Raw genomic sequence first — 20357 nt, 5'->3', positions numbered from 1 at the left:
TTTAAGTACGTCTTTCCAAGAATAAGCCGTCAGGTGAGCTGTATTAACTCTTCTCTGCACAGCATGTTAGCTACCTTATTAAATGGGTCATATATAGAATACAGTAGTTCAGTCAGATAGATTTTAGGGCATCCTAACACTGAAAACTACCAGGTTTATGACTTTAGGTGGATTTCTTACCTTCTCCAAGCTTCGGTTTCTTTATCTGTAAAATGGGGATCCATACCTTTTCCCACAGGGTTTTTGTGAGGATTAAATGAAAATGTATTTTAAATAGTGCCTGTTGTAAGTGCTTAGATGTTTGGTGTATTTGCTCTTATAATCCATATTTAGAAAAGGAGTGATTAGTGTTATCTGATAGGCTTTATTATGGTAATTTATTTTTATAGATGCGAACAAAGAAATACCAACATTGAATAGCGGTCTATTAGAATATTTAAAAGAGTTTATGAAATTTTTTTGTCTTATTTGTAAGCATTTATCTAATTTGAATTGCTTGAAATTTTTTTTTTTCGTTCTGTTTTTTAAGGGAAGAAGTAAAAGAGCAACTAGAAAAGAAAAAGAAAGGCTCCAAGGCTTTGGCTGAATTTGAAGAAAAAATGAATGAGGTTTGTAAAAAGTACCTGTTAAAAAAAAGACTAATTTGGCCAGTTTTGGTGGCTCACACCTACAATTCCAGCACTTTGGGAGGCCAAAACGGGAGGCCAGGATTTCAAGACCAACCTGGGCAACAAAGTAAGACCCACCCCCGCCACCGCCTTTTCTCCATTAAAAAAAAAAAAATACCCTAAGTATTTGGGCGTAGCTCTCTCAGTTAAAGAGGTTCTGTATTTTAGAAGTGTTATTGTTATAGTGAATACAAGTTTATATTTACGTGGATGCTTTAAAAAATAGAGAATAATCATCTTGTAATGTAAGTCATCTAAGACTCGGATAACTTGGATTCCAAGTTAGGGTTGAGCAGTCCTCCCACTTCAGCCTCCCGAGTAGCCGGGACCACAGTTGCAGGCCACTATGCCCAGCTAATTTTTTTTATTTTTAATAGAGACAGGATCTCACTATGTTGCCCAGGCTGGTCTCCAACTTCTGAGCTCAAGCGATCTTCCCGCCTTAGCCTCCCAAAGTACTGTGATTACAGGTGTAAGCCATTATACCCAGTCTGTTTGCTTGTTTTGGTTACAAACATGTATATAATGTATCAATCACAGTAGCGATTAATTCAATTTTTACAGACTAGACGGAGAATCTAGCCATCTTTGTTGAAAAGAGACCTCAGCTTCAGTAATAATACCTGCTCCTCAATAATACAGAACCCCTATCCCTTAATATGCTCTTTGAAAAGAGCCGGTAGAAGGTCCTTTGGTGATAGGGTCAAGGATTGGCACCTGTGTTTCTTTTCCTGTCATTAGAAGCAGAGATGGGTGAGAGGTATTAGAGGATGGAGGGAAGGAAGCAGTGGCTGTCTCTGTATATTAGGTGTATTAGAAACGATAGATAGCCTCTGATGGTGTTTATAACCTTTTTGTAGAACTGGAAGAAAGAACTGGAAAAACACAGGGAGAAATTATTAAGTGGAAGTGAGAGCTCATCCAAAAAAAGACAGGTAATACCACTTTTAGTTTATTGCTATTCTTAATCTCATAGTTGGATTTTCGTAATAATGTTGTATACTACTGTTAATAGATGCATTTGGAAACTCACTTATTAGACTTAGACTTATTTAGACTTGTACTTTTGTTTCCGCTTAGAGAAAGAAAAAAGAAAAGAAGAAATCTGGTAGGGTGAGCAAAAGTTTTCCATTTTTCTCAATGTTACAATTAAGAGCCAACAAAAAAAGTAAGAATAATTTGTTTAACTTGTATGCTAAAGGTAACTTAAACTCTAGATGAGTCAAGGAACTTAGAGGTTCTTTGATTGTGAAGAGTGGTTTTGTTCTATCACTGATATAAAAAAGGTGCCAACCACCTTATAACCTAGTAAATTTTCTGTTGCTATTTAAAGAGAAAGATTGGTGACCATGGCCACATATGTTAAGTTGTTGAGCTTTTGTACGGGGAACAAGTGTGACATTTTATATTTTCATATTTATGACTTATGAATATGGCATCTGTTTCTCAGACACTAGATTGATTTCACTAAGTATTTGAGAGACTTTGTAAAAGAAAAAAATTCTCGCGTCTCACAAGCTTTAATTGTTTTGTGCTTGGTCAAGTATTCATCTTCTTCTTCATCAAGCTCTGATTCTTCCAGCAGTTCTTCTGATTCCGAAGATGAGGTAAGGTTTGCTTATAATGGTTCATGAAATAATATCTCTTAATTTCTTTAATGTCAAGTGGAAACCCATTGTGAAATATCTGTTAGAAATGTTGACTTCCAGGTTTTGATTTAATTATCCATAACTTAGAGGACTAACATGAATGAGCGGTAACTAGAAACTTAACTATTGGTGTGTAATATATTTTTTAGATTTTAAAATTTGTTTTGTTGACTGAAAAATATCAGTAGAAAAAAATTTGAAAAATCAAATGCTATTTGACTAGATGCTAGGCATTACATGTGATTCAAATCACTTGATCTTTATAACAGGAAAGTGATGTGTTAAGAAAAAAGTATAGAAACTGATCCTTTCATTAAATTTTGTTCACTGATAAAAGTTTTATATTAATAAATGTGTAGATTAGATTTTTGAGACAGAAAGCAAATGTTTCTAAAAATATTTCATGTAGGATAAGAAACAAGGAAAACGGAGAAAGAAAAAGAAGAACCGTTCACATAAATCTTCTGAAAGCTCCATGTCAGAAACTGAATCAGACAGTAAGGTAAATTATTTAAATTATTAATATATTGGATACAAAGACATTTAATTTTTTCTTCCTACCTTAAGTTGCTCTCAATTCAAAAATAAGATAGTCTGATATTTGTACTTTGATGTTCTATGCTGCTTAATTGATGTACTTGATAATGTCTTGCTTGTGACATTTAATAATTTTTCAAATGCTTTCATATATATATCTCCATGTCTCCACATTTCCATGGCAACTGACATTATTGTCCTTGTTTTCGTAAAGAAGTTAGAGTTCAGATAAAAAGCATTGGCTTTAAATGATACAGCTAAATTAGAATTAAAAGTTGAATCTTTATCTTCTAAAATCTGGTCCAGTGTCCTTTCTACTATATTATACCTAAATTTATTCTGTACTAACCAGAATTATCAGACACACAGTTGGCTTTCAAACATAAATGGTCAGAAAAAAGTTAAAAAGTTCTCCAAAAAAAGTGTTGATTCCTGAGCCCTGTCTCCGGAGTCTGATACAGTATCTGATTACAGTTGAAAACCTACATCTTTAACAGGTGGCCTGTGTGCTTCTGATACCGGGGTGTGTATGGACCACAGTTTGACAAACACTATACTAGAGTCTCAGGAAACCAAAGCAGCTGTCTGCATTTATAACAGATAGCTGCTTGCCCCTGTGAGAGATCTTCTGGCAAAATACCTGGCATCTAGAAAGTACTCAGTAAATGTTGGTTTTCTCTTTGTCTTTTAAAACAGAAGAGCCAGTCTCATGATAATGATGGCTAACATTTATTGAGTGCCTACTATGTGTTAGGCACAATTCTAAGCATTTAATTTATTAGCTCATTTAATCTCAACAACTTTAGGAAGTAATTTGGTAATCTGTGGACAAAGTGGATAAGGAAACTAGGCTCAGGAAGATTAATAGCTAGAACTCAAAGGATTCAAAAGAAGAAATTGTTGCCTTCTCAAGTTAGAGTACAACTCCAGTGCATGTGACCACCATAAGCACACAGTCTGTGGCACGAAGTCCTATTTTAAAATAAGCTATGTGGGTATTACAGACAATACTTACCATTTTAAGAGTAAATTTGTTATACAGCCAGATAAATAAAGAAGCCTGTTTGCTTACAAGCAAATGCATACATAACATACATTTCTCTTAAATTTTTAGAATAATATTCTGGGATTGGAGTAGCCTTCTTTCAGTCATAGAGCAAATCGCTTTTTGGGTATTTTTGTCTTTGTTCTATAATGCTGTGTCCTTAGCATTTATTGATTGATAAATTGATACCTACATTTCTTTGTTTAGGATAGTTTAAAAAAGAAGAAGAAGTCAAAAGATGGAACTGAAAAAGAAAAGGTAACTATACTCTTACATTGCCTTAAGATAGTCTGTCATATAATACTTAATTGACTTAAAGAAATAATAATGTGTACCTCTTTTTAACTTAAGAGATGTATTTATTTCGTTTTTGTAATATTTTGTTTCAATTTAAAGCAAATTTTAATTTGGATTCATTATTGAAGATAAAGGATCAAAAGAGTATTCTAGGCCGAGAGTTTGAATTTGTATAGATTAATGGATTATCTCAGATTAAAAGTACAAAATAATGCAGATGAGCAGATTAAACATTTATTTTGATTTCTTTTTTTCTTTTTCTTTTGAGATGTAGTCTTGCTTTGTCACCCAGGCTGGAGTACAGTGGTGCCATCTCAGCTCACTGCAACCTCTACCTCCTGGGTTCAAGTGATTCCCCTGTCTCAGCCTCCCTTTAGTTGGGACTACAGGTGTGTGTCACCACGCCCAGCTAATTTTTGTATTTTTAGTAGAGACGGTTTTGCCATGTTGGCCAGGCTGCTGTCAAAACCCTGACCTCAGGTGATGCGCCTGCCTCGGCTTCTCCGCGCTCGGCCCATTTCCTTTGATTTCTTAAATCATTTTGAAGAAGGCCCTTCCAATTAAAGAACGTTAATTTCTCTTTCAAATTGAATATACTATAGATAAATATTGAAAAATCTTCTTACTATTGTAAATAGATGTTTTACCTTCATTTATAACTTATCTGTATAGTTAAAGCAGAATTTATGCCCATCTTAATTTCTGGTTTACATTTTAAATTGTTACTCTGGTTATTAAAAATAAAGAAAAACCTGAAGAGTGCAGTATTACAACTATAGACCAGTGTCACTTTTTTTTTACTCAATTTATATTTTTTTTAATGATAGAAAATGAAACTGAAATTCAGTTTCAGTTTCATTTAATATACCATGGTACACAATGGTATATACCATATACAATGGTATATTATGTGCAGTTCACATAATATACCGTTGACATTTTAAAACTAAAATTCAGTATTAGTTAATGTATTTACAGTATTGTGCAACCACCATCTCACCCCATCAAAACTTTCATCACCCCATAAAAACACTCCATATCCATTAAATAATCACCACCACTCCCTCATTCTCTGGTAACCTCTAATGGGCATTCTGACTATGGATTTGCCTATTCTGGATTTATCATATAAAAGCAGTCATATAATATGTAACCGTTTGTGTCTTTCAGCTAGCATAGTATTTTCAAATTTCATCCAAGTTGTAGCGTGTATCAGTACTTTGGTTTTTTGTATGGCTAAATAATATTCCATTTGTGTGTGTGTGTGTGTGTGGCAGCGCGGGGGGAGCTGATTTCTCTGTCCGTTCATTTGTTGATGGGCATTTGGTTTTGTTTCTACCTTTTGGCTATTATAATGATGCTATGGACATTTATAAACACAAGTTTTTGTATGGATGCATGTTTTCATTTCTCTTGGGTATATGCCTAGGAGTGGTTTACATAACAATTTGCAAATAAAAATTAATTTTAAAAATTAACCAGGCGTGATGTAGTCCTAGCTACTTGGGAGACTGAGCCCACAAGGTCATGCCACTACACTTTATCCTGGGACAGAGAGTGAGACCCTGCATCTCAATTGAAAAAAAATAAAATTTAACTTAAAAACACACTTAGAAAAGAAACTATAATGACCAATTCCAAGAATTCAAGGATAATTTATTAATATGATTTGCCATATTAACTGATCAAGGAAAGAAACCATATGATTATTTCAGGAGTTGCCAGAAGGACGTGATGTAATTCAGCATTAATTCCTGATTTTCAGAGCAATTATAAAATAAGTGGTTACCCTGTTTAAAAAAAACAACAAAAAAGTATGTGTGAAATTAAATCTGGTAACGTAGAAACATGAAATATTAAAACTGAACTGCAATTTTTAAGTACTTAAAATATTAGATACAGAGGAATATACACACATATAATCAACAAATATTAATATATTTACCAGCTGGAATTAGTAAGTGATTTACATTGGCTTCAGGTCTTGTTTTATGTAAAAAAAAGAAGAAGAAGAAGAAAAAAGACTGGGCACAATGGCTCATGCTTGTAATCCAAACACTTTGGGAGGCTGAGGCAGGAGGATCACTTAGTTTCTCCCGAGACTGAAGTGGGAGGATCACTTAAGCTGAGAAATTGGAGGTTACAGTAAGTTGTGATCATGCCACTGCACTCCTGCTTGGATGACAGAGTAAGACCCCTATCTCTTAAAAAAAAAAAAAAGATCCCTAAACTACCATTTCTTCCTTTGAGGTAGCTGATCCTGAAACTAGTGCATGTCTTTCCCATCCACATTTATATACTTTTATTACATTAGTATGTGTTCATAAATAACAGAATATTGTGTGTGTGTGGTTTTTTTTATTTTTTTAGTTATACCTACGGAATGGGAAGAATATTGTGTATTATCAAAATGGTATCATTGTGTTTCCTTCTGAAACTTGTTTCTTTTCATTCAGCGTTACTGTTGACATCTATCCTTACTGATACTTTCAAGTTTGTTTGTTTGTTTGTTTGTTTTGCTTATGGTATTCTACTAATTAATCCACCACAAATTATTTCTTCATTCTCCTTTTTATGGACATCTAGATTGCTTTAATTTTTCAGTAATGCAAACAGTGCTGCTGTGGATATTTCTTACCCATTTCTTCTTTTACTGTTTTGTTTTGTTTTTTTTTTTGAGACAGAGTTTTGCTCTGTCACCCAGGCTGGAGTACAGTAGTGCAATCTCAGCTCACTGCAACCTCTGCTTCCCAGGTTCAAGCGATTCTCCTGCCTCAGCCTCCTGAATAGCTGGGATTACAGGCATGTGCCACCACACCCGGCTACTTTTTTGTATTTTCAGTAGAGATGGGGTTTTACCATGTTGGTCAGGCTGATCTCGAACTCTTGATCTCGTGATCCGCCCACCTCAGCCTCCCAAAGTGCTGGGATTACAGGTGTGAGCCACTGCGCCCAGCCAGTTACTGTTAATTTTCTAAAGGATACTTTGGACTGTAATTTCTAAGTTCTAGGATGTACATTTAACTTGTGAACATTTTGCTTGCCCACGTGCTTGTTACTTTGCATTCTTGCTAGTGTGTAAAAATACCCTTGTTTCACATACTTGTCAACCCAGGGAGATGTCATTATTGCAAATTTAATGTATACAAATGGTTGAACTTCTTAATTTGTTTATTAGCCATTCATATTTCATTTTCTTTGCATTGCTTTTCATAGTCTTTGCCCATTTTTCTGTTGGAAAGAAATAACATTTTCTGGTTCATGGCATCTCTTTACTTGGTTTTTGTGTCTATTATAATCATATGAAATCTTTAATTTTAAGTCACATAATCATTGTTTTTAGCCCCTTTATTATTTAAAATTGTTCTGAAAGTGCTGATAATAAAATACTCAATTAGAAAATACAGTGGAAGAAAATATCCCATTTATAGTAGTAACCAAAAAACTATAGGAAAATTTTAAAGAAGTAAGCAGTACTTATTTGAAGAAAACTATACAAGTCTATTCAGAGACATATGAAGATTGAATGAATGGAGAGTCATAACATGTTCCTGGGTATAACTTGCCATACTGATATTAACACATTATAAGAATGTTTTAATTAACGTAGTGCAGTACTAGTACAGGAATAGACAAAACAGTGGGACAGTATAGAGTCCAGGTCAAAATTCGAGAATTTGTGGAATGTAGTAATATGATAAAGATGGCATTTCTTGGAACAAAATGACTAATCATTTGGAAAATATAAAGCTGGCCACTACATAAAGCCAGATAAATCCCAGACAGCTCAGAGATTTAAATGTATAAAAATGCAACTAGAGAAAGGGTGAATATTATAGTACTGGAGTGAGGAAGACTTATGCCTCAAAACTCAGAAACTTCTGACCATATATTTCAAATTCTGAATGGCAAAAACTGATCGCAAAAATTAAACTGTGAACAAAGTTTAAATACAATGAACAGACTAAGAAAAACTTCTAAGAATATATAACACAAAAAATTAATGATCTTTAATAAGGAAAAAAGAATACCACACATACACAGACAAAGAAAACACAAACTGTATTGTCTGATACAATTGATAAAGAGCCTGAGAGGGAGGCTTCTTGGTAAAGTGTGATTCATAAATGGGTGACAGACAAATTTTGGACACAGTGGGAGAAAAGGATTACGTTTGTGTGAAGGCTATGTTGGTCTTTGATTTAGTCATCATTATTAAAGAGTTTGCACTCAAGTACTACACTTCATTCTATTTCAGCTTTGTTTTTAATAGCAAAGAGTCCATATTCCTGTCCTCCAGAAGGAGATGGGTTAAGTAAATTTGGCATTTTCGTGAATGTTAAATGCAGCCATAAATGATGTTGTAGTTGGCATGGAAAGATATTATTGGGTGAGAAGAGCATGTTCCAAACAGCAAGTATTCATGTAATATTGTAAACATACATGTAGAAAGATGTTTCCAAAAATCTTAATAGTGTTTAATCTCTGGTAGTGGGATTTGAGTCCATTTTCTTACAATTAACATTTAACATTTCAGCCAAAATAACAATGCTGTTTGCAGAAACGAAAGGAAGTCTCCTATAATCTAGCCCATAGAGAGATCATCACTGTTAGTTTATTTCTGCATTTTTGTTTGTCTTCAAAATTAGACTCATGCTGTATAAAAAGTTTTATGTCCTGAATTTTTTTATGTAAGATTAGGTGGTGAACACTTTTTCCATTGTGTAGTTTTGTTTTTGTTATGAACTACTTCAAATATACAGAACAGTGCCATGAAAAGTAATAAAATGATAACCAGCATATCCACTATGCAACTAATAAATCTTAACATTTTGTTATACTTGCTTTGGGTGTTGTCATAATTTTTTATTTCTTCAAATATGTATTTAAGCCCCTAAGTACTACTCCCAATCTCAGTCCCCTCTCCTTCTCCAGAGTTACTCACTTTTTCAACATTAAAAATACTAAGAGTTTAAGATTTTTTTGGCCGGGTGCAGTGGCTCATGTCTGTAATCCCAGCACTTTGGGAGGCCAAGGCGAGTGGATCGCGAGATCAGGAGATCAAGACCATCCTGGCTAACAGAGTGAAACCCCGTCTCTACTAAAAATACAAAAAAAATTAGCCGGGCGTGGTGGCAGGCCCCTGTGGTCCCAGCTACTTGGGAGACTGAGGCAGGAGAATGGTGTGAACCTGGGAGGCGGAGCTTGCAGTGAGCCGAGATCACGCCACTGCACTCCAGCCTGGGCAACAGAGCAGGACTCTGTCTCAAAAAAAAATTTTTTTTTTAAACACATATTTACATTTAACACTTTAAATGCACTAAAGGAATTACTATGTAGAGATTCTTTTAGATCATTGCAAATAATTACCCATTTATTTTCTTTTCTGCAGTACTAGGCCTATCTAATCCAATCCTGCATAGAAACAAAAGAATTAAAATACAAAGGAACCAAATCTTACATCATGTGCGTGGTTTCATATGACTGTTTAAAAGTCTATTCTGTATAATTTAAGAAAATAAGGTGGATAGTACATCTAAATGGATATGTAGTTACTTCTTTTCAATTTATTTAATATTGCTTTAATGGAATTAAATCCTCATAAATGTTACAATTTTTAGGCACTCTAAAATAAAAATGGGTAATTGTAATAATTAGAAGAATTAAATAGAACTTAGAAACATAAAATGTATGTGACAAAGTGTATCTTTTTGAGTCAAGATAAATGTATTTATTTTTCATAGGATATTAAAGGACTCAGCAAAAAGAGAAAGATGTATTCTGAAGATAAACCTTTATCATCTGAGTCCTTGTCAGAATCAGAGTATATTGAGGAGGTAAGTATATGATCAAATCCATTTTCTCTATTTCAAAATGCTTAGTAATTGATTTAATAAATATGACTTAGTAAAAAGAAATACTTCATATTTAATTTATTCACCTTTCTAGTATGAAAAAAAGAAAGTTATTTCATTTCAGAATGAGTTTTGCTTTTTTCCAGAAGATAATTATCTTTTATTTTTTGTAATTAACCATATTTCCACATACCTTTCCAATCTGAGATATTTTTAGTCTTCTAATATTTTCTTCTTATTTTGCTACCATTCTTATTACATGAAAGAAGCTGTGTAACATACAACATGTTGAAACCCAACATTCTCTTATATTGTTAAAATAGAATATTGCATATACTATCTCAGTTTAGTTGATACTATTTCGTTGTGTTTTAAGCTACTTTTCGGGGCATAGAAAGGTGATTAAGTGGAGAAGAAATGTTGGCAGGAAACATACATATTACTTTGTTGTGAGAACTAAATGAGGTGATAAATTACGAAAGGCATTGCATCATACCTGAGACAGAGTAAATGGTGGCTAAAGGTTGCATAATTCTTGGTGTTACAGTAAAATCTAAGCCAAGTTTGCCCTAGAATCATTTATCTTTAAAACTGTAGCTTTCTTTGGCGATCAATATATTTAATCCACCAATAGTATAATCTAAAAGAGTTGAGGATCTTACCCTTGCTTACAAGGGGTGGTAGCAGATTGCAACAAGAGCTGGTTTTCGTGATTCCTTAGTCGTTTCCGTATTAGCCTCCTCCTGTATCAGTCCTGCCCAGCTCTGTCTGTCTACTGTATTCCTCATCTCCCCATTCCCTGAGTCTTGCATTTTTGTTTGTTTGTGCCTCTCTCCTTTCTGATTTCATTGTTCTTGGTCTGCAACAGTGGCACTCGCTCCTGTAAGATCTATTGCCCCCATTTTATAGCAGTGTCTTGTAATTGCTCCTGAAATGAAAGCTAATGCTGAGGCAAAAAGGTTGCTTGAGCCCTGGAGTTTGAGGCTGCAGTACACTCTGATCGCACCTGTGAATAGCCACTGCACTCTAGCCCAGGGGACATAGCAAGACCCCGTCTCTAAAAAAATAATAATGATAATAATGTGTAATTTTATGAAATTGTATTTCAGTGTAAATGATTGAATGCCATAACACCAGGCCAGGCGCAGTGGCTCGTGCTTATAATCCCAGCGCTTTGGGAGGCTGAGGCGGGTGGATCACCTGAGATTAGGAGTTCCAGACCAGCTTGGCCAGCATGGTGAAACCCCATCTCTGCTAAAAAAAAAAAAAAAAAAAAAAAAATTAACCAGGCGTGGTGCCTGTAATCCCAGCTACTCGGGAGGCTGAGGCAGGAGAAACACTTGAACCTGGGAGGCGGAGGAGGTTGCAGTGAGCCAAGATCACACCATCACACTCCAGCCTGGGCAGCAAGAGCAAAACTCCATCTTAATCAGTCAATCAATGCGATAACACCAGAAGACATAGAATCTTAAGAAAAAAACAAAATGCAGGCTCTAGCAGGTGTATTATATATGCCCTTCAAAAACCATGTGGTGGCATTATCTTAAAATGTATCTTAAAATCCTGCACAAGAGGCTGGGTGCAGTGGCTCAGCCTCTTGTGGCACCTGTAATCTCAGCGATTTGGGAGGCTGTGGCAGGAGAATCAGTTCAGACCAGGAGTTCAAGACCAGCTTGGGCAATATAGTGAGACCCTGTCTCTTTAAAAATTTTTTTTTTTTTTATTTTTTAAAATTTAGTTTCTGGGCTGGGCGTGGTGGCTCACGCCTGTATCCCAGCCTTTCGGGAGGTCAAGGCGGATGGATCACCTGAGGTCAGGAGTTAAAGAGCAGCCTGGCCAACATGGCAAAACCCTGTCTCTACTAAAAATACAAAAATTAGCCAGACACGGTGGCACAGGCCTGTAATCCCAGCTACTCAGGAGGCTGAGGCAGGAGAATCGCTTGAACCAGGAAGGCGGAGGCTACGGTGAGCCAAGATCGCACCACTGCACTCCATCCTGGGCAACAGAGCGAGACTTTGTCAAAAAAAAAAAAAATTAGTTTGTGTATTGTAAACAGGTTCATCACGTGAATGTTTAGCAGGCTATTCAAAAATTGTGGAGGATGTACAGGGCTATTCAGGACATGGCGTGACAGCATCCCTCATCTCTGCCTGGCTAAATATAGATGCAGTACATCTGTCACCCTTAGTCATTGTAATAACAAGAATAACAATAAAAATCTTGTTTCCTAGGTTCTCGGTAAAAAGAGCTAGTGCGTTAGTGATCTCTGGTGTGAGCTTGTGATCTCTAATGCTTATGTGTTGTATTTTTTTAAGTCCTTACGCTTTTTTTTATTGTTGACTGCATTTTAATGTATTTGTGATGTATTTAATATTGTAGCCACTCAGCAGCAAAATTATACAATTCAACATTAGGCAAATTTATAAATATTGTTTTATATGTAATGTATTAGTATTGTATTATGTTTGTCTGCTACATGGTAGCAAATTTATTATGAAATAGCTTACATTTGGGCTTAACATGTAATATGAAAGCTTATGAAAGCTTTGGCAACTTTCAGTTTATTTATTCTTTTTTTTTTTTTTTGAGACGGAGTCTTGTTCTGTCGCCCAGGCTGGAGTGCAGCAGTACAGTCATAGATCACTGCAGCCTGGAACTCCTGGGCTCAAGTGATTTTCCACCTCACCCTCCCAAGTAGCTAGGACTACAGTCACATGCCACCATACCCCACTAATTTTTAGCAAAACTTTTTTTGTAGAGGTGGAGTCTTAACTCCTGGCCTCAAGCAATTCTCCCACCTTGGCCTATCAAAGCGCTGGGATCACAGACACGAACCACTGCTCCCTGCCTCAGTTTAGTTTAAATCCAGTGTACCACACTCAAAAAGATTGAAATAAAATATAAATGGGATGATAATTCTTACTTAGAAGTTTAAGCTGTTGGCTTATACTAACTACACTGAATATAGAGCTACCATTTGTTGAGCACCACAGAGTGAGAGAAATACCTGCTGTATTTTAGGCACTTCCCCTTGAGGGTGGATATTATCTCCATTTTACAGATGTTGAGAGTAAGATAGGATTCAGACATTAATCTGTCTCATTTCAGAGCTGATTTTTTTTTGCCTATTTTGAGACAAAGTCTCACTCTGTCACCCAGGCTGGAGTGCAGTGGCGCAAACAGGGCTCACTGCAGCCTCAACCTCCTGGGCTCAAGTGATCCTCCCACCTCACCCTTCCAAGTAGCTGGGACTACAGGCACATGCCACTGTGCCCAGCTATTTTTTTTTTTTTTTCCGTTGGTAGAGATGGGGGACTCTATGTTGCTCAGGCTAGCCTTGAACTCCTGTGTTCAAGCAAGCCTCCCGCCTTGGCCTCCCAAAGTGCTGAGATTATATGTTTTTTATTGAAACCTCGTTGAGATGTAACAGGAGTTATTTTAAATGTCCTGTGATTGTCAAAACGTTTTTTACATTTAAATTTTGAAGATGCAAGATAGAGAATGAAAGAAAAATGACTTGAGTGCAAATTACATGTTTGTCTTCTGTTCTCCACAAAAATTGAAACTTTCTAGGTGCGAGCAAAAAAGAAGAAAAGCAGTGAAGAACGAGAAAAAGCAACAGCAAGTATCTCTTAATGTTTTTACAGACAATAGCATAGGTGTTTTGGTTTAATATAAAATGAGTCATGGGAAAGCTTGATTGGATTTACTGGGACCAAATAAGTATTTGTTGGGAAAGGTGTGGTGTATTCAGCAGCTTCACTTAATGGGTAGGAGGAGAAAGTCAAAATGGATCATGAAAAATAAAAAATGCCCTGGTAGCAAGCATGTCCTGTTTCCATTTCATTATTTTACTGTTAGAAATATAAGCTCAGGGCCGGGCGCAGTGGGTCACAAGGTCAGGAGATCGAGACCATCCTGGCTAACACAGTGAAACCCCGTCTCTACTAAAAACAAAAAAAAATTAGCCCGGCGTGGTCATGGGTGCCTGTAGTCCCAGCTACTCGGGAGACTGAGGCAGGAGAATGGATGAACCCGGGAGGCGGAGCTTATAGTGAGCCTAGATCACGCCACTGCACTCCAGCCTGGGCGACAGAGTGGGGCACGGTGGCTCACACCTGTAATCCCAGCACTTTGGGAGACTGAGACCGGTGGATCACGAGGTCAGGAGTTCAAAATCAGCCTGGCCAACATGGTGAAACCTCGTCTCTACTAAAAAAAAAAAAAAAAAATACAAAAATTCGCTGGGCGTGGTGGTGGGTGCCTGTAATCCAGCTACTCGGGAGGCTGAGGCAGGAGAATCGCTTGAACCTGGGCGGCAGAGGTTGCAGTGAGCTGAGATCGCTCCACTGCACTGCTGCCTTGGCAACAGAGCAAGACTCCATCTCAAAAAAAATAAAAAACAAGAAATATAAGTTCAAATTTCTGTTTTGACTTTCTTAAGCTACAACATGAAATATGAGAGACCAAAGTATGGTGATTTCCGTTATCTTTGATAATAGTTACTTTCAAATCAGCCAAATCTGGTAATAACAGAAAAAGCCTCTCCAGGCACTAGCTGCAATGAAAAAATAAGAATATGACAACATAAATGACTCATTAATAAAGATTCTTTTGATAGTTTTTAAAGCCAAACCCTGCTATTAATGCAAATTGAGAAGAAAAGAGAAAGAAGAGGTGAATTAAGGAAAATAGAAGTAGTATCCAAATAAGAAGGAGATCAACCGAGAGAAAATGGTTAACAGATTATTTTCAAAGAGGAATGCAAACAATATCAGCAAAGTAATTTAGGGGGCCTCAGTATAAATGTGAGCGATGACCTTTGAAGGCCTTTTCTTAGGGAAAGGTGAAAGAAAAATAAAAACATCATCATTGGTAGGTTTGAGTAACTCCTTCCCAGAATTTCCCTGACTCTTCAAACGAGGTACCTTCTCTGATAGGAAAGCTCACCTAGTAATGATTCAGAAATAACGTTTTATATGCTCCAAACCTACGATGACAAATAAGGTTTTTTTGTTTGTTTTTTCTGAATGTGAAAGTAGTTTGGGTGAAGATAGCTTTGGTCTGTGGTTCAGATTAATTAAGACATAACCACATTAGTATTTGCATACTTTCACTGTTTCTATGCTTTCAGCTAGTTGTGTATGTATGAAGCATTTCTGTGCAGGCACTTAGTCTTAAGAGTATAATGGAGTACAAGATAGAAGAGTATGATACGTGAGAGAGATACTGTGGGGAGGGGCTCATGAAATACTCGCTGAGGAAGTGAAACTAAGCTGAAATCTGATTTATAAGAAAGAGCCAACCACATGAAGATTGAAGGAAAGAATATCCTAGGCAGAGGGAAGAGCTCTTAAGGACCTATAGTGAAAATAAGCTTGTTATATTTGAGGGACTAAGAGAAGGTAAGTGGCTTAATGCCTGGTAGGGAAAGAGGAATGCCATACAATGAGGGTGGGAAGTAAGCAGAGGCTTACTGACATTACACCGCAGAGTGTGTTTTCATCAGAATGTTATAAGAAGCTGTTCTGAGGGTTTTAAACAAAGGTGACTTAAATATTTTACATTTTGTAAATGCTTTGGTACAGGAGGTAAGTGAGCACAAGTGAGGAATGATGTTTGTACAGCAGTGATAGTAATGGAGTTGGACAGGCAAGGATGGATTTGAGATACATTTTGAACTTAGATGGTAAGACTTCCTTGGTGCTTTGAATGTGGACATTGGAGTTAAAGCAAAGAGCAGAATCAAAGATAGCTTAGATTCTTTGACTTAAGCAAAATGACAGATAAGTAGTGCCAGTTACCTAAGATGGCTGGGGATTTGGAGAGAAAAATGAAGCATTTTGTTGTGGTAATTTCAGATATGCCTGCCAGACATCCCAGGTAGAGCTGTTAATGAGGCACTTACAGTCCTGAGGTCAAAGTGTAGGACTGCACATAAAGATTTGGGCTTCATTGGTGTTTAAGTGGAAAGTAAAGCATGTGACTGGAAGAGTATGTGGAAAACAACGAAAGGAAGCCCCAGAAAAGCCGAGTAGAGGAAGAAGAGCAGGCAAAGGAAATGAAGAGGTCTTAGTGATAGAAGAAAACCAGCAGAGAGGTGTCATGGAAGCTAAGAAGAAAATGATTTTTAGAAGAGAGTGCTCAGCTGTCCTTTTGTGGGAAAAAAAAAAAAAAAAGGCAACCTATACCCAAAACTTAGTTTTAAAAGCCCAAATTACAAGATTTTGGACTCTGTAAAGTTCCCTATGTACTTCAAACATGCAGTGAAAAAAGAATGATGAAAATTAGCTTAGTGCCACAGAGTGGTAGAGGCCTTTGAGAGAGGGGAGAGTAGGTAGTGCTGATAGATAGGAAATGGATAGGAAGCTCTGCTGTTACCATCCTTATAGGTCTCTTCTCCTTTCTTGCTTTTCATTTTCTTCTCTTGAATATCAATACACTAGCAGCAGTCTCTCATTTGGTACCACCTTTCCAAAGTATCTACGTTTCTAAAAGTTCTGCCTTCTATAACAGAAATAGGAGAGTCAGACTTCAGCAAAACTCCCTTCAATTCACTCAGTTAAACTACTTTTACCAGGCTTTAGTGGCATTTTCTTCTAAAAATCAGACATCTGTTTTGCTTAACAAAATAAACTTTTTAACTATATATTGATACTTTGTACTAATTAGTTGATTTTAATTTAATAATTTAATTTAATAATTACAACAACTTCAATTAGTGCTGCCAGTCTGAGCAGTACACAGTACCTGTGTTCCTATTTACTGAAAACTAGCAAATTTAATATTTCTGTTCTGTCTGAAAACTGTCTTAAAAAAACAATTAGGTTTTTCTGTGGTTACTGCTTTCCAGTAACTGTAATTACTTTACCTTTAGAAGTTATATAGCATGAAATATAGTGATTGGTAGCATGATTCAATTGAATTTATTTCCTTTAGGAAATTTTGTTAGAAGTTACGTTAATGTGCTAATGACTTAAGAGTTTCTCCCTGTCTTTTTGAAAATGAACAAGAACTCTTTTAGTCCTCATATGATGCGGGTTGTTGAGACTTTTCGAGAAATGTTTTGAGTAGTTTACTTGGTTGTGTGGATTGTCTGGAATTATGTAGTAGCTTAGGAGAAGCATGGTAAAGATGCTTTTAATTTGCATATTTTTATGTAGTAATGTATAATATGGAATTATCTTTACAGGAAAAAACGAAAAAGAAAAAGAAACATAAGAAACACAGTAAGAAGAAGAAAAAGAAGGCTGCTAGTTCAAGTCCTGACTCACCATAACATTAAGAAAAATCAGGATTCCCTTCTAAAGAAAGTGCAATGTCTGAGGAAATTTCAACTGTGAAAACTACAACATATTTACTAAAATGCATGAATTTTCTTGTTTTTAGAATTATTTCTGGACTCTTCAGTAGCCACTCAGATGCCACTGTGTGAAAGGGCCATAAATGTTGCCTGCTGCTTGAACATCTTTTTTTTTTTTCTTCCAGTGCTTGATAACTCTGGGAGATAAGACACTGCAGTCATACTGGTGGTTAAGATATTTGGGAATAAAATTAATACTTTTGACTAGAAGTGTCTAAGGATAAACCAACAGAAATTGAATCTGGATGTATCTTTAAGATGTAATCAGAAATGACCAGATGACTCTAGTTAAAATTTTTGAAGGAGGGATTACATTAATATTTCAAAACCCTTACTCTGTAAATAAGTGTATTTTAATTTTTTCCCCTTGTATACTTTTATTTACCTGGGGAAGGAGCTTTTAGGGTTGGGGGGGTGGTTTGCTATCTCTTTAGCTAGCAGAATAGTGTGCCTTTGATCCTCACACATCCTATATTCTGGACACAGTAGCCATGCTTCACAGGGAGGTCAGAGCTGGCTACCAGCAGTCTTGCCCTTTACTGAGCTTAGTGTCATCCTTGGATGCTGTCATATGCTGCTTTCAGTGAACCAGAGAAACAGCCATTTGCAGCATGAGAAAGCCCCAAAAGCTCTGAGATTTACCTCCACTTCAGTAATAATGAATATTTTTTAGCATTAGAATGTGTTATGTCATTTGAATTAATTTTGATTACACTTTGGCTTGGGAGAGGAATTATTTTAAATAGACACTGGTACTTTTTGAACTTGATAGCTAAAGATTCTAAAATGCATGTTTTATACTAAGTTTTAACCAGTCAGGAAAATTTTATGTAACCAGTGATAGTTTATTTTTTGTATGAATTCTGTTTAGGCTGCAATGTTTAGCTTTTGTTAACTCCTCACTCTTGCTGTCTTAAGTTCATTACTGTGTTTAATGGCCTACTTGCCAAGATATTTAGCATGTAAAAAGCAGGATTTTGATTTAAAAAAAAAAAAAAAAAGGCTTCATATTGAAGCTGAGACTTACAATAACAAGTTGAGTGGCAAGCCTGGTATGCTGTGTCTTATTGCCAGAATCTTAGTAAATGTAATGTTTTAAAAGTTTGTTGTCTTTGTATATTAATAGCAAATTATGACAAGTTAAGTTTAAATAAGAGTTACATTATTGCTCTCCCTGTGTCATATTTTACTAGGATTTTGTGCCTCATATCTACTGCTGAATTGTTTACTAGGAATGTTAAAAGGAATTGATAATTCATTTTCATTTTACATTTTTATATAATCAGGTAACATGAAATACAACTTGATGTACAATTTTGCCTGTTACAAAGGATGTGCTAATTATAGTGGTATATGCACAGAACATGTTGGCATGACAACAGGCTGAATAAATAGCTATTTTGCTTAAAAATAGCTGTGTTCTTATCAGCTCCCTTTGGACTGCAAGTAAACTTACAAAGATAAGAAACACTCCTAGCCGGGCGCAGTGGCTCAAGCCTGTAATCCAGCACTTTGGGAGGCCAAGACGGGCGGATCACAAGGTCAGGAGATCAAGACCATCCTGGCTAACCCGGTGAAACCCCGTCTCTACTAAAAAATACAAAGAAAAAACTAGCCGGGCGAGGTGGCGAGCGCCTATAGTCCCAGCTACTCAGGAGGCTGAGGCAGAAGAATGGCGTGAACCCGAAAGGCAGAGCTTACAGTGAGCTGAGATCCGGCCACTGCACTCCAGTTAGGGCGACAGAGCGAGACTCCGTCTCAAAAAAAAAAAAAAAAAACACTCCTAGATGTTAAGCCTGAAATAAATAAGACATATCCCTAAATTTTTAGCTATTAAAAAAACACATATCTTGGTTTCTTTAAATTTCATACTCAAAGGTGCACACTATTTCCTAATAAAAGATATCTGTATGCTTTTGAATACACAGAAAATTTAAGGGACATTTTGCATCCAAAAGAAAGTTTCCTAGACTTGTTCGTGAAAATGCCAGAAGATAAGTTGATCAGATCACATGGTCATCACTTTTGTTATGACACAGAACTGCAGATTTACAGACTAGTCCATTATATAAAGATTATATTGGCCGGGCGCGGTGGCTCAAGCCTGTAATCCCAGCACTTTGGGAGGCCGAGGCGGGCGGATCACGAGGTCAGGAGATCGAGACTATCCTGGCTAACACGGTGAAACCCCGTCTCTACTAAAAAAAAAATACAAAAAACTAGCCGGGCGAGGTGGCGGGCGCCTGTAGTCCCAGCTACTCGGGAGGCTGAGGCAGGAGAATGGCGTAAACCCGGGAGGCGGAGTTTGCAGTGAGCTGAGATCTGGCCACTGCACTCCAGCCTGGGTGACAGAGTGAGACTCCTTCTCAAAAAAAAAAAAAAGATTATATTCCACTAGAAGCAACTGTTCATTTTATTAGACTGGGGGAGAAGGTGATTTGGTGAAAAACTATTCTTTCCAGAATGTGTTAACTGTCTGGACACTTTTTTCTAGTCCTATGTTGGTAGCCTTAACAGCCTCCTAACAAAGTATGGAAAGAAAAGAAAATTTGACAGAGTAATTTTATTTTTATGTATTTATTTTTGTGTGTGTGTGTGACAGGGTCTCTGTTTCCTGGACTGGAGTGCAGTGGTGTGATTTCAGCTCTCTGTAGCCTTGACTCCCTAGGCTCAAGTGATCCTCCCACTTCAATCTCCGAGTAGCTAGGACTTCAGGCGCACACCACCATGCCTGGCTAATTTTTTTTATTTTTTGTAGAGACGGGGTTTCACCATGTTGCCCAGGCTGGTCCCAAACTCCTGGGCTCAAGTGATCCACCCACCTCTGCCTCCCAAAGTACTAGGAATACAGGCATGAGCCAGTGCACCTAGCTGACAGAGTAATATTATCAGTTAGGTTTATTCCAAAGTTATTACCCTGTGCAAATTACATCTCTTCCT

At 36.6% G+C, this 20357-nt stretch overlaps 1 protein-coding gene across 1 annotated transcript in view; it reads left to right on the top strand.

Moving 5' to 3' along the window:
- Positions 1–18588, top strand: part of FAM133B (family with sequence similarity 133 member B) — a 29720-nt gene extending 11132 nt beyond the window's left edge. The window contains exons 3-11 of the mRNA XM_010389473.1: positions 530–608; positions 1529–1603; positions 1749–1781; positions 2213–2275; positions 2727–2819; positions 4107–4157; positions 9941–10033; positions 13628–13675; positions 17247–18588. Coding sequence (XP_010387775.1) covers positions 530–608; positions 1529–1603; positions 1749–1781; positions 2213–2275; positions 2727–2819; positions 4107–4157; positions 9941–10033; positions 13628–13675; positions 17247–17333 — 622 coding nt within the window. The 3' untranslated portion in view covers positions 17334–18588. The remainder of the gene's footprint in view (positions 1–529; positions 609–1528; positions 1604–1748; positions 1782–2212; positions 2276–2726; positions 2820–4106; positions 4158–9940; positions 10034–13627; positions 13676–17246) is intronic.
- The last annotated feature ends 1769 nt before the right edge of the window (positions 18589–20357 follow it).

Source organism: Rhinopithecus roxellana, chromosome 6, assembly GCF_007565055.1.
Source record: "Rhinopithecus roxellana isolate Shanxi Qingling chromosome 6, ASM756505v1, whole genome shotgun sequence".
In the NCBI taxonomy this organism is placed as follows: Eukaryota; Metazoa; Chordata; class Mammalia; order Primates; family Cercopithecidae; genus Rhinopithecus; species Rhinopithecus roxellana.
Note: the sequence above shows the minus strand (reverse complement) of the source record. Positions and strands in the feature narration are given on the sequence as shown.